We start from the raw sequence: 14665 nt of genomic DNA on the forward strand, positions 1-14665 counted from the left end.
AAATTTGTCTTAAGGCAGTTGATAATTAATAAATTGAAGTGATTTAAAGCCTTAAAAGCGCCGCGCCCTAAATTCACCCAAAAACAAGGGGTGACATTGTTTTCCAACGAGAAAATGATGAAGACTCGGAGTAACCATACGCAACAAAAACTCACGTAAGCTTACCGGAAATCGATCATATTATATACGATAAGAAGAGGAGAGACGGCTCTTTCTACCGTTTTCAAATTAGAAAGCGCCCTGACTTGTAAAATAGAAAGGCTGCGTTTGGTCGACCGGATAAAAGTCAGAATAGGATATGTTTTATCCTATCCTATGTTTGGTGGTGGTCCAGGATAGGATAAGGTCGGATATAGCCCGGATAAAAAAATCCGAAGGGGGGTGGGATAGACCTTGATAGGATTTCTAATGTCTATTTTTCCAGAAACCCTACGCTCCACTCACCGTCATCTTCATCCCCACACCTTGTGCGCTTTCAGCAAAAAAATTTCTCGGCTTTTTTTCCTTCACCGACTCCTCCGAACCCGTGAATAGCAAAAAAAAAAAAAAAATTTTATCCTATCCGACTTTAAATCCGTAGTCCACCAAACAGTAGATAAGATATGAAGAAATCCCAGGATTTCTTATCCTATCCTATCCAGTCCTATCCTGTTTAGAAATCCGGACGACCAAACGCAGCCAAATAGGATAGAACCAAACAAACGAAAATTAGAAAGCGCTGAGGAGTGATCTGGGCCGGGCCTTCTGATGGGCCCAACAAGCCTTCTCATTTTGTTCCGTTTATTGGGCCCTTCATTGGTCACTAAAGACGGCATGGAATTATCGGGAATTTCTTTTCTTTAAATTAGCTTCCCAGCCATATATAAACAGGTGGGACAATCCCTTTTTTGATATTATTCTTTTTTTTCAAGTCATGTAATATTTACTTAAAGCATTATTATTTTCTTGATGCTTAAATAAAAATGGAATCAATAATTTCACCAGGTCGCTTGAATTTTTCGTAATGACATATCCGGTTAAACTCTTCTTCTTTTTTTGTAATTTTTTATGGTATGTTTCTTGTAAATGGATAATGATATGTCTTATTTCAGGTAATTTTGTTATTAGACTAAACTAATCCGGTCAAAGGTGATCGTGTAAAGAGTCAACGATTTATCCTTAGTTCTGTATATTGTTTGTAACTTTGTCTTCGTCTTTTGATGTTGCAAATTTGTGTAAATTCCTACTTATTATATTTCAGTGTTAAGGGTGTCAAAATATTAAGTAATATTATTTCTAGGTGTCAAAAAGTAAAGGCTGCTATACTTATAGAGTAACATGTACAAATTCTTTTTAGAAATAAAAAAGGGTTTAAATGGGGTTGCGATCTACCTCACTTGCTACTGGAGCGTTTGGTTTAAGGCACCGGCGAAGTACTAATTACTCATCGGGCAAGCCTATTTGCACAACCCCATTAGGTGCGAATGGGGAAGCCAAAAATCGCAATGCACCTAAGTTCAGGCTCGCCCTTCGCAGACTAACCAAGGTTTCCTAAAACCGAGAATAAGCTAAAACCAAGTTCTGGACCACTCGACCAACCACCTAGTCGGTGAAGTAGACGTACAAATTATTTAGTGACCAACAATGAACTTTGATCAAAGGTTTACAAACCTCGATTTCATTACTACTTCTGCAGCGATTTATCGATCTCGCACCTATCTTAATCAAAATGACTTTTTTTGGCTTTCAAGCTCAAGCAAGAAACTATTTTCTCCCACAAACTCAATCAAAAGTGAAAGTTTCCCCCTTTTTGTTGATGATATAGTGTTAAATGAATGAGATTCGAGCATGAGTAAATGAGAAAACACGACTTCGGAACGAGACATTGCTATATAAGGTGACTTTTGTTTTTTTCGTATTGTACTTTTTTCTATCAAATATTGCAACTTTTGCTTATTGAAAAATACTTAAAAAACCTTTAGAATCCGAAATGGTTCCGAATGTAACACAATCCAAAACCACCCCAGAAGTTGCAGTTAATTGCACGAATGCCCTCGACCGGTATTCGGACTAATTTCGGTTTTTTTTTTTTTTTTTTTCCGGAGCATGTGTCACCACTCTCATATATAGGTTGATGTAAGTAATCATCGCGATTCGGTATACAAATTCGCTTTGTTTTACCGATGACGAGGAAGATACCGGAAAAATAAACTCGACTTTTCACCTAGTGGCCACTTATATACTTTTTGTTTATCTAAATATCATTTGCATACCTCTACCAAAAAGCCCCACATTGAAGAGTTCGAATTGCCTTTCCTTACAAACTCATTTTAGCATCTTGGATAGAGTTCGGTTGATTTGGTTTTTAATTGGTTTTGACTACTTTGGGTGGCTGTGAGAATTCGGGATTTAGAGATGGGCATTTTTGAAAAGAAAATTGCATTTTCGTAAATAGGAAAGAAGCTCAATTAACGTGAACGTGTAAAGTGGTCTCCAAAGGTAAACTTAGAGGTGCACTAGTGGTCATTGGACGAAATGTGAGGTACCTATTTGGTATTTTTCCTATATTTAATTCGTGAAAGCATGATGACAAGAGAATGATGGTTATAAATGACATATCGATTATTATGATGGCATGAGCCGAGTATATAAGGGATCAATGCATAATCGGTCTTTAACATCTGAATGCCAGTCAAGTGAGTCGTTAGTGTTTCGATTTGGTCAATTAAGTTCTTCGCCTTTCAGCAGTCGATTAGTCGAGAATTGAGTCCTTATGATTGGACAAAAGAGTTGCAATTAAGCGTAATAAAGGGGCACGTAAATGGATTGATAGGGAAAAAAAATAATAATATCCGAGAATGATGCCAAAATCGTACCTTTTTTATCCAAGGCACGAGAAACACGTAAAACAATTCGATGATATTTGAATTTTATTACAAAAAAGGAAAAAAAATAAAAGCTTTAAGGCGATAAATGGACACACGAATTGATTGAAAAGAAAATATGAAATAGATAAACTTTTCATGATAGATATCTCAAGAAACAAACGCATGAAAGCGAAAACTTTGTGACAAAATGAATGAGAATTAAAAGCATGCAAAAAGATGAATAAATAAAATAATTAATAATAAAATGGAGAGAAATTAGAAAGAAAGAAAGAAAGAAAGGAACCCAACGGTGGGGGGCGCCATGCATTAATTTCCTATTTAAGACTGTGCAACCACCTTGATTAACACCCTGCGAAAGATCCCTTTCCATCATCAAGCGAGAAGTCGTGCATCGAGTTGATGGAGTTGCACCCTATCGTCGTGCTCGTAGAAATTACGATTTAATTTCCAGCGAGATTATGATATTGAGGTTCCATTTATTCCGTAAAAATTATTTTATGAAAAGATATTTTCCTCATTTTTAGACATTCGGCTCACTTGGGAAAATGATTTCTTAATCAACGGAAAACCTATGCTTAAATTTAGGAAAACAATTTCCTATTTGAAAATTCGAAAAACATTTTTCAAATATATGATTAGGTATCGGCATTTGGATTCGAAACTCTATATTTGGGCACGAAAATCTCAACATTGATTCCCGGATCCTCAACATTTAGAACCAAGTCTCCTGCACTGGGCCCGAAGCCCTGGTGCTCGTGCCCGATGTCCCGACACTTGAGTCCGGGTCCATAAATGTCGTGCTTGGATTCCCGATGCTTGAGCACGGGTCCCTGACACTTGGGCGGGGTTCACAAAGGTAGATCGCGGGTCATTGGCACTCAAGTTTGGGTTCTTAGTTAATGAAACATTCATTCTTATAAAAATATAAATCGATTTTTTCATTATTTGTCTCTATTTTTTTCTTTTTCCCTTTTCTTCTTCCTTGGTGGTGGCCAGCGACTGGCCACAGGCGATGGACAAGCTAGTTCAAGGTTGGCGAGGGTCAAAGCTTAAACTCGACTTGTCGATCATGACCACCCGGAGCCCCTTTCTCTTCTTTGACAAGAGGGTGCGACGGAGATTGTCGGCACAATTGAGACTTGCAGCCTCACAGGCGACGGACAACGGCGGGCGAGAGACATGATGGCGGGTGAGGCGTGACAGAGGCGGTGCCCGCCTCGGTTGCGGGCTCAGTGAGGGATGGAGCAATAGCCTTCGGATCACAACACGGCGCAACCCAACATAACTCGAAGAAGAAGGTTCGTGTTATCCAATCCACAAAAGAAAGAAAATCCTTCTTTGCACTTTGACACACCGAAAATCGACTTCTCTAAAAATTCGCTATGACCTGATTTGATCTAACTTTTGCTTTCCAAACTCGCTTTCACCTGACCCTAATGTAAATACAACCCGAACCTAAAAAATACGAGTCCAGAGAACCGATCCATGACCCATTTTGACACCTCTATCTCTAAAAATATCTACATTGATTTTAAAAAACCAAAAAAAACCCATCAAAGAGGGCGCGAGCGCGAATCTATCCGGGCAGCCGAGATGGCGACCGTTCCCCTACCTCGAACTCTCTATCTCCACCGTCCATTCCATCTCCCGTATGATGATGAATCTTGTCCGCCTTCGGCAGAAACGACGGCGTCCCGGCCAAGAGGCGCCCTCCCTTCCTCGAGCTCCCTTCTATCGCTGCCAACACGACGTCGTAGCTCGTCGACCGCCTCATCCCCGCCGCCGCCACCGCCGTCCTTATCTGATTCCTCACTTCCTCCGGCAGCCTCAGCGCGTAGCTGTCCGGGTCGGGTCCGGGTCGGGCCTGCAAGTGACCCGTGGAGTGGGACTTCGGCAGCTTCCCCGCCGGAGCCCTGCTGCTCTCCGCCGCCGCCGCCGCCGCCGCTCCCAGCTCTTCGTCTCCTCCTCCTCCGATGTCGATCCGCACTTCGTTTCGTACTTCATCGCACGGCGGTGGTTGTTGCTGTTGTCGCCGCGGCTGGTGTTCTTCTTCTTCTTCTTCTTCGGCACGCCGCTGGCTGATTCGCGCCCGATCGGCGGCCCACTCGGCGGCGGCGGCGGCGGCGGCGACGAGGCGGAGGCACGGATCGGGAGTCTGATTTGCTCGGCAGACGGGACAGGTGACGTGGGAGGCGAGCCACGCGTCGATGCACTCCGGGTGGAACACGTGCTCGCATTTGGGCAGAATCTTGAGCCGGTCGAAGCCGTCGAACTCGGTCAGGCAGACGGCGCACTCCAGCGCTCCCTTCCCCAGCTTGTGGTCCCTCACCGCGACGTAGGCCAGCACGGGGAACGAGTCGACGACCCCCGGGTCGAGCCCCCGCCGGAGGAGGCAGCGCTCGTTCCCGCCGCCGCCGGCGGGGACGAACCGGACGGCGCGCCGGGACCCGGCGTCGGCGGACTCCTCGGAGCAGTGGCGGATGTAGATGGAGAAGAAGCCCATCATGAAGAAGGCGCAGACGGTGACGACGACCACGATGGCCATTGTCGGGTCCAGGTTGGAGTAGAGCCCGTACTGGCCGTTGTCGTTGCCCGCCCGCGTCGAATTCCGACCCGGCCACGAGCCTCTCTGCGCCCCGACGTGGCCGAGCTCGAGCGAAGCCGACCCGAGAGCGGCGAGCGCGCAGAGGACACCGAACGCCGGACTCATCCGCCTCCTGAACTCGGGGGGAAAAATCCGAAAGAAGGGGGAAAGCGAAGCGAAACTGTTGGTGGGTCAAGCACGAAGAGGAGGAGGAGGAAGGAGAAGAAGGGCGCGAGAGAGAACGAAGAGCGAGTAACGAATAGATGGGGCAAGAGGGAGATTTTCAGGGCAATGACACTAGACAGCGACACGGATGGAAATTGGAATTTGAGTTGAACTCTTGCATCATCTGCGGAAGGCTCATCATTATCCTGTCCGAAAAAACGCTGGTAACTTTGGTTACGCACTCCAGTGAGAGGGACTTAAGGCAGCAGGGAAGGCTGCTCGCGTTTATATTGTTTTTGGGGGACGCACCGATGGCCGGGTTGACGTGACAGCGGGAAACCGGCGGCTGGAGGATATGATTGAGGAGGGGCTGCGACTCAGCGGCGGCCGAGGAGAGGGAAGGACAAGTTGTAGAGGATCGGACGGCCCTGATATTTTCTTCGTGGTTTCTCCTTTTTTTTTTAATCTCTTTTTTTTTGTCGGGGGGGAAGATTCTAGTACGGTGCACAGAGAGGGAGGAAGGGACACGAAAGAATCTAGGGAAAAAGCATGGATGTTGGGGGGGGCAAACCAGGGGCGGTACCGGAGATTTATGGCGGTGCTGTTGACCGAATTGATGGATGTTTGCCCGTTTCGAGGGTTATCGGGGTTCTTTTGCGTGTGCTTTCTGGCTTTTTGACTCTTTTGCAAAGGACAACCAACGGGATAACAACGGGAAGGAAACTTCTCCCGCAATGCTTTTTGTCTCGCGGCTGTAGCCTGCCGTGGTGATCACTGTCCCATGTTTAGACACCGATTACTGTCGCGATCGCGAGAACTCTCGGAAGGTTGCTCTTTCCTGGGGTGTTCGGAATCGCCCCAGTTATGTTTCGCGATTGATCGATAGATCGAATTCCTAGATTGCCGTCCTTGGATATAAATAGGCGATCGGGCCATTTAGGGCGCGTTTGGTAGTGCTTCTGTTTCTCTATTTTTCTGTTCTTCTGTTTCCAGGAACAAAAAAAGAACAAAAATCCGTTTGGTAACGCATTTTATTTTTCTATTTCCTGGAATAGAAAAGTGGCTAAGAAATAGATTTGGAGCAGAAATAAGAAGTAGAAAAAATATACTTCTTTGTTCCTAGAAATAGAAATAGAAATAGAAAGGTTCGGTTATCAAGTCGCGACCTCAGCTCGTCCTCCATCCTCCGTCGTCTGCAAACCGTCTCAAAGCACCGGTCCGATCCATTCTCGGAGGAAATAATAAAAAAATTATAAAAAATTAATTAAATTATAAAAAATTTAGAAATTCCAAAAATTCATAAAAATCGGAAAAATTCTCAGAAAATCCATAAAAATCAGAAAAACTCAGAAAACCCATAAAAATTTGCAAAATTCCAAAATTTAAAAAATTAAAAAAAATTCATAAAAAGCTTTCTGGAAAATAAAAAGAGACAAATTTCGGGAAAGTAAAAAGTTTTAATAAACTTTTCCCCAAAAAAACAAAAATAAAAAATTCACATAATGGCTTAGAATAAATTAAAAAATTCTGAAAATTCATAAAAATTAGAAAAATTTCAGAAAAATCCCATAAAAAAATTAGAAAATTAAAAAATTCCCAAAATTCATATAAATCAGAAAAATTCTCAGAAAATCCATAAAAATCAGAAAAACTCAGAAAACCCTTAAATATTTGCAAAATTCCAAAATTAAAAAAATAAAAAAAATTTCATAAAAAATTTTCGGAAAAATAAAAAGAAACAAATTTAGGGAAAGTAAAAATTTTAATAAATTTTACCCCAAAAAAATATATAAAAAATTCACATAATGGCTTAGAATACCTGTGGCCACCCATTTTGAGTGAAATTTAAATTTTTGAGGTGCCCAAGTGGTATTTTTGAAGATTCCTTAGTTTAGGAATTAAAAGGGGTTTTAAACCCCTAAAAGGATTAGACAAACCAATAAATCATGCTTATTGATTTTTTTCACTTATAACATGTACTTATAGTTAAATAAAAGATATAGATTTGAATGCGAAAAATTGGGAATAGAAATTTTGTGCATTTACCAAACGCATTTCTGTTCTTTTTCTATTCCGGGAATAGAAATTTTGTGCAGTTACCAAACACATTTATGTTCTAAAAATAGAAATTTTGTGCAGTTACCAAACGCATTATTTTGCTCAGAAACTCTTCCAGGAAATAGAAATAGAAAAAATTATTTCTGAAAAGAAATTATTCCCAAAAATAGAAACGTTACCATACGACCATTATAGGTCGGAACCAAAGAAACCCCCCCTGTCTGCGACTCTATTTAATAACCCGACTTGGGTATAAGATGCGATTAATATTTTGTTGAATGCTAACTAGATTTTTGAGGAAGAGGGTGGAACGAATGAATCATTGACATTGAATGAATGAAGTTATACATCCCAGAGTAATATGTACTGGGTGGGTCGCTTGAACTTCGGACACATATTTGTTCGCACACATCAGAATTCAAAAATCCGGGACCGTGGAAAAGCCGCGAATGGAACTCCATCCAGCAACAGCACATGTTGGGGTGGTCGACTCTGACGATGTTATTCTTCACAAGGAGTTATGCAGGAATAAGCAGGCAACTGCAGATGCAAGAATGACTAGTTGGTTGGCAAATTGTCTATCTGGCGACTCTCCTGCATAAGTATGTTTCAGATATTGAGAGCCCTTCAGGAAGTGCATACTGGGGTGCTCTGTGAACTGCTCAAGAGTGACTGGAGGAGGATCATGTATTTACCTAATTGGAGATAATTGTTCCTAATGTTCCACTCGAAGTCCCAGTGCTTCCTGTCGTTCTTCAGCGTCCAATAAGCCCATCCGAACGAAGCAGCGTCGTAAACTTCTAACTGAGCCTCCCCGAAATCTTGATATTCAGCCTGTGATCCGTCGGTCACATCCCACTCATTAACCCACTCCCCTGAAAAACACAAAGACAGAAGCAGTGAATGGACAACCGATTCGATGGAGGATCATACGCCCTATCAAATGCCAGATTATGGAGGAGGAGGAAGGACAGAGGACTGGTTCTGTCAATTGGTGAAGGCAAAGCGATCTTTAACTTACCGATAAAAACGAGCGGACCGTTTGCACTGTTTAAGGCCTTTAGTTGTGCTTCCCTGCTTTGGTATATGAATTGTATATTGTCCACGCTACTCATGTTCACAAAGAAAGTGTCAAAAAGACTGTAGTAATGTAAATCCACCACAATGTTGTGGGAACCTATGCTAGCCTGATATAGTTCTAATGGATCCGCATCGCCAATTCTTTGGCATACTATCACGTAAGCACTGGAGGAGTGCTTCCGGACGACTTCATAGCCTTGCTTATAATAGGATACAAGAATGTCCAACGGAACCGAGGCGGCAGATGGCTCGTTTAAAAGTTCAATGCCCAGCAAAGCAGAATGCTTTGCATACCTGCAAATGCAAGAGATCACCCTTACAAAGAGCTCAACTGAATGTCTTTCTCATTCTGCATATAAACATTTATATACACACAGGTCTGTACATAAAATAAGCTGCAAATAATTCAACATTGTCCCCACACATGGCTGCAAGTACGATCCATTTTTAAGTATATCAGAGCATGCCTGTATATAGAAGAACCTCGACTCTGCCATCATCATTTATTTATGGTATCATGGTTAAATCAGTCATTGATTAACTTCTTTTATTGATTGATGAGCTATAATCATTCCAATTTTCAAAGTTTCATGCAAATGATCCAGATGACAAACACTAGAATCATGTAAAATTACTTTCTTGGTAGGCAAAAAACATCAGGCACTGGAAGGAAAAACAATCTATGACAAGTAAAGCATCATAAGGTGACTCATTTGAACCTACCGTTTAGCTAAGAAATCAATAACATCCAATGTTTTGGAGATGTAATCTGGAGACGTAGGCCAGCCTATTGAACCATCTCTGCTAGCACTATGCTCCAAACCATTTTGTGAGCCCGGAGCTGCATGAAGGTCAATTATGCACTTTATGTTATAGGCTCTGCAAAAAGTTTTATGAATGTCAATTGGAAATGCAAACCAAAAGAAAGGCCAATACATCAGGAGAAAGGCTGAAGTGAAATTACCTTGCCCAATAGAAAGCGTTGTCGAGGGCTTCCAAGCTCCCCTCTATAAATGGAGCCGGAGGATTAGGATCAAAAGCAATCCACCAACCAACAGGGATCCTCACTGTATTAATTCCGTGTCTATATAGAAAGCTGAAGTCCTCTATCGTAATAAACGTGTTCCTGTGTTTCTGCAATTTCAGAGAAGTCAAATGAGCAGCAAGAAGCTAACATATGGCGCACCATGTTATGAAGGCCTTTTATATCAAGACATGTGAAGAAGACGCAAAAAATGACATCCATCACCATAATAGCTGTGTCATGGACATGCCTATAAAATCAAGACAGAAAAAACAGAACCACAAGAAAAGGAGTCAAGATTGGCTGTCTGTATGTACTAGAAGAGAGCTTGAAAAGGGATTGGCAGTCTCAGAAAAAGGAAAACAAATATTTTTATAGGTATACTGTTTAAATCAGCAAGATTCGACAGAGGTTTAGAAGGTGATTCTACGAGTCTTTTTAAAAGACTGGCGAAGCTTTCGGCATAGTTTTCGGACACCATTTCTCTTCTTAATCAGACCTAAATTCATAAAACCTCGAATTATAGTTCCAACCTAGTGAAAAGGTCTTTTGTTGAGTCTACATCTGTTGTGGCAGATACACCGCAGACTTTCGATTCTTTTGTTTCTGTATGACAGCTGAAAGGATGGTGAGGAACATTAATGCTTTGAGATTCATTTCTCATTCAGCCAATGGACAGCATTTTTCTGACCTTGATTCCAGCTTACAATCTTTTCTTTCATCACATAGCAAGAAAAGGTGCGACTCTTCAGTATCAAATGTTTTCTTTAAAAATTCAGGCAGGAAGCCTAGTTACAGTAAAAACATGTAGCTGAAGAACATGCTAATAATAGTAGATTAGAAAAAATTGAATATCTACACTTGGCATCGGATTGCAAATTCACCAGCCTGTATGCCGAGGAGAATCAAAAGAAATATTATGCCTTGCCAAGATTAAGAATGAGGAAACGGGGAAAAAAACAACTTAGCTACCTTGAGGACTTCTTTTGCTTTAGAGTGACCATATCCATTTGCCAACTGGTAGTCCCCATGCAGATTATTTGCCACAATTGTCATTAAGAACGTAGCGGCATTGTTGTCATCCCATCCCGGTTCCCCTGGATAGTCGGCTGTCAGCTGATTTGCTGTTGTAGCCTAGATAAGAAACTATGTAAGCTTGATCAAATTCTAGCAGTGCCAGAAAAATTCAGAGGTCAGATAAAAATCATCTAAGAAGACTCATTTTGACATTGTCAACTACAAAAGCAAGAAATTTCAGATATTCATCTATAACCTACTGGTTTGTTTTAAATAAATTTAATTCTCATTGTGATATTTTTTAAACCATTCTAGATGACTTGAATGATCAGCTCTCACCAGGAGCAAGATCTTGTACTGCGAAGTTATGTACTGTTCAATATGCGAACCTTACACTGAAACTCTACTAGAGTTTGCTCTAAAACCTACTTTCCTATCTATCACACTGAAAATCTGTTTTAGACCTCTTACAGACAGTAGGACAGATGATAAAAGAATAACATTCGCCTTACCTGCAGATAAGTCCCAGTTGAAAGTTTGATGTGAATCCTACTGTTGTTTCTTTCAATGTAAAAGGTTTCTGTCGCTGATGGTGTCTGTGCTGTCGCAAAAACTGAGCATCCTTCACCATCACACGTTAGAAATTGACCAGAGGAAGACCGAAATTGAAATGTGAATTCTGATATTCTCCATAGCTGTAGGAGGAGAGGAGAAACATCCCAGAACAGATCTGATTAATCAGCTTGTCATTTGACCGACTGCCAAATAAAATCATCCATTCGTTGATCTTGATATAAAAAATAAAAGAATTGAAAGCACAATGGCAGCTTTTGAAATAGTAGTAAGGTGAACAAACATACATCATACTTTAACTCTTCATGATACTGAACACAGAAACTATGCCTTGCAAAATCTAAGAGTCGTGAGTAAATAGTTGGCTTCAAATTTAGTATACGCCCTTAAAAAAAAATGTCTTGAAGTGACTTTAACCTATGCAGACAACTGATACGAAACCCAAATGTCATTTCAACTCATAGTATCCAGTAAATTGCATTTTAATAATAATTCATTTTGCATGATTTTTATGCAGTAGGCCCAGATAAATCTTCAATCAAGTGATGAAATGATCCAGACGTATATGGCTTTGTCAACGCTCTTCACTAGTGTTTCCTCGGTTTTCCTTGTTACACACCCTCATGTCAGTTGCCCGAAAGAAATAGGTATCCAAGAAACTCGGCCAAAGACATCTTATTCCTCTGCTGCAACTGTGACTCACCGGGGGATCTTTCCAAAAGAGCAATAAACAATCAATAATGCAGAAAACAACACAATTTCAGTTTTTGGTCTTAGACAGTTGCAGCTTGATGCCTACTACATCACGAACGCAGGAATACCTTTAGCTAGTAAGAAAACCATGGCAGTTACATGCGAAAGACAGAGCAGATCCATCATTCAATTTAGCTTCTTGATTACAATAGGCTGTTTTGAACGGGTAAGGCATCTCACCGTGAAAGTTTCCCACAAAGACGCAACATCCCTATTGACTGAAACAGTTGTGCCCCCACCATTCTCTGCACAGACATACGTCTGCAAGGCAACCGACTTCAGTTGGACGTGTGTCCCATCCTACATTTCAATACCAGCAGCAACTAGATAACTCGAACCGATCACAAAGAACCCAAAAGTGATCCTGAATTTCAGATGAGAAACCGGAAAACAAATGGAGGGAACAAAGAAACTTACAAGCATATCCCCATTGGGAATGTCATCAAAAAGTGAAGGCTTAATCCAACCTTCCACAACCAGCCATCCTCCCAAGTTAACTCCTCTCACTTTAGCATCTCCATGTAATCCCTCCACTGAAATCAATCAGGAAGAAGTAAATCAAGCATCGATGTTTCGCAATTACGCATACCTCTCACCTTAAGCAATCAGCATTTTGCACGAAAAACCATGATGAAACATGGAGGCTGGAGAAGCAAGAAGAGTTACCGCCAAATGCCGTCTGAAAGATGAGCCAACAAGACAGTAGAAACGCGCCTACCCATTTGCTCAAGTCATGATCCATGGACAATGCCGCCTTCAGCAGCATCCCAGCCGGTCCATCTATGGCAGAAGAAGGAACCCACATAAGAAACCAACACGAACATTGATTCTGTCAAGAGTGTCAGCAAATTCGTTCCTTATCAGTGAATCTATACCAAATTGAACCTTGTCAACAAGTACAAAAGATCCTTCTCGTTCAAATTTATGCATTAGCAAAAAAGTATTCAAGCGCGACGAGACAATAAAATAACCAGAAAACTACGTTAGAATCATGGGGCGATGTTTAGCAGACAGCCAAGGAATAAAATGTACGCACGAAAAGTACTCGGTGCTCACATGAAAGTGCTCTTTAAACGGGGGAAAGAAGGGAAAGCAGGAAAGGGTGACTGTTGACAGTTCCCTTGGAGGGTCCGGGGGGTCGTTTTTCAAGAGGGTCGATTCTGGATTGGTTTGATGCGGCAAGAAAGTGAGGTAAAAGGCACGCTTTCAACCTTCGCAAGGGGCGCGTTAGAAAGAAAATGACATGAAAAATGAAAGGAATATCAAAGAGGGTGGGTGCTAGCTGGCTCCACCACCACCTCCCCCTCCCATTTTCGTCTCGTCTGATCTCTGCCCCCACCCGCAGTCGCTTTCGTATCTCAAATTTGCAGGAGGAAGATGGATGGAATTGGGCGGGGCCCCTCTGCCTTTGCGTACAGCAGAGAATATATTTCTCCTCGCGACGCCTTGCTATACAAGCAGAGAAGGCAGCGTGCGGGTGCGCTCATGGTCATAGGGAGAGGGAGAGCGATGAAGGAGACGCTATGAAGCATATGATCATTCCCATGCAAATCACCATAATATGACTTTAGCGGAAGTGATTATGAAAATTGAATCGAGAATTTACGATGGATAATATATATATATTAAAACAGTTAATTCACTACTTCTTCTTCTTCATCTTCTTCTTTTTCGATTAATAGAAAGATTAGTATTTAGTATTTACAGACTAGGCGAGTATATGAGAAAGTAGTTCAATACACCCTACGGTGTCTTTTCGTAATTTAACGTGGATGGTACTTTTGAAAGTAAGTTAAAAAGTGAGAAAAAGGAAAAATTCCAATTTAGGGTTCAAAGTGGGGCCATTTTCTCAAAATGGGGTCCCAAATGACTTAATGCCAAATTGATACCCAAAGTCTCCAAAAAGTGTCAAATAAGGGTCATCGCCGGCAGTAAGCCGGCGAAAATACCCGCCTAATGGCCAGGCGATCCACGCTTGATCGACTTCGCGAACTACCAACAGTGTTATATATATATTTTCTTTTTTCTGTTTTTTTCTATTCCTTTTCCTCTTTTTTTTTCTCCTTTCCCTCCGCCTGCCATTGCTCTGGCCGGGCAGAGGGTCGAGCCTCGGCTTTTTTTCTCCTTTCCCTCCGCCGGCCATTGCGGGCCTGGCGGAGGTCGCCGGAGGGCGACCCTCGCCCGACCACGGGTTGCCCTCACTCGGCCACTGGGTCGCCCTCGCTGGTGAGGGCCGCCTCCCCCGAGGCCGGGCCTAGGCAGGCAGAATGGCCTGCGGAGGAAAGGAAAGGAAAAAAGAGGAAAAGGAATAGAAAAAACAGAAAAAAAGGAAAAAAAATATATAAAAACACGTTCAGTAAACGGAACAGCGTGGATCGCCATGGCGAGTATTTTGGTATTACGGCTGCCCTGCACTCTTATTTGATACTTTTTGGGGATTTTGGGTACCAATTGGCACTAAGTTCACTTGGATCCCATTTTGAGAAAATGGCCCCACTTTGGACCCCAAATTGAAATTTTCCCCGAGAAAAACGAGATTATTTA

General features: G+C 42.0%; 2 protein-coding genes across 3 annotated transcripts; both read right to left on the minus strand.

Annotated features, from left to right (window-relative positions):
* Window positions 1-4273: 4273 nt before the first annotated feature.
* On the minus strand, window positions 4274-5667 carry LOC115676869 (E3 ubiquitin-protein ligase ATL31-like). Its single transcript, XM_030599890.2, has one exon. The coding sequence runs from the start codon at window positions 5575-5577 to the stop codon at window positions 4444-4446; it is 1134 nt and encodes a 377-aa protein (XP_030455750.2). The 5' UTR covers window positions 5578-5667; the 3' UTR covers window positions 4274-4443.
* Window positions 5668-7982: 2315 nt separating this feature from the next.
* LOC115676868 (probable glucan 1,3-beta-glucosidase A) lies at window positions 7983-13164 on the minus strand. 2 transcript variants are annotated; one of them, XM_056305112.1, is made up of 10 exons: window positions 12788-13164; window positions 12539-12654; window positions 12302-12382; window positions 11308-11490; window positions 10751-10912; window positions 9719-9888; window positions 9478-9633; window positions 8696-9048; window positions 8370-8549; window positions 7983-8268 (listed from the first exon to the last, which is right to left on the minus strand). In XM_056305112.1, the coding sequence occupies exons 1-10, from the start codon at window positions 12924-12926 to the stop codon at window positions 8183-8185; spliced, it is 1626 nt and encodes a 541-aa protein (XP_056161087.1). In that variant the 5' UTR covers window positions 12927-13164; the 3' UTR covers window positions 7983-8182. The 2 variants fall into 2 exon arrangements, with proteins under 2 accessions (XP_056161087.1, XP_030455749.2); XM_030599889.2 differs by having other exon boundaries at window positions 12302-12421; window positions 12788-13163.
* Between the last annotated feature and the right edge of the window lie 1501 nt (window positions 13165-14665).

This window comes from Syzygium oleosum, unplaced genomic scaffold, assembly GCF_021117445.2.
Source record: "Syzygium oleosum isolate NSW1041296 unplaced genomic scaffold, Sole_v2.1 Sole_v2.35, whole genome shotgun sequence".
NCBI lineage: Eukaryota > Viridiplantae > Streptophyta > Magnoliopsida > Myrtales > Myrtaceae > Syzygium > Syzygium oleosum.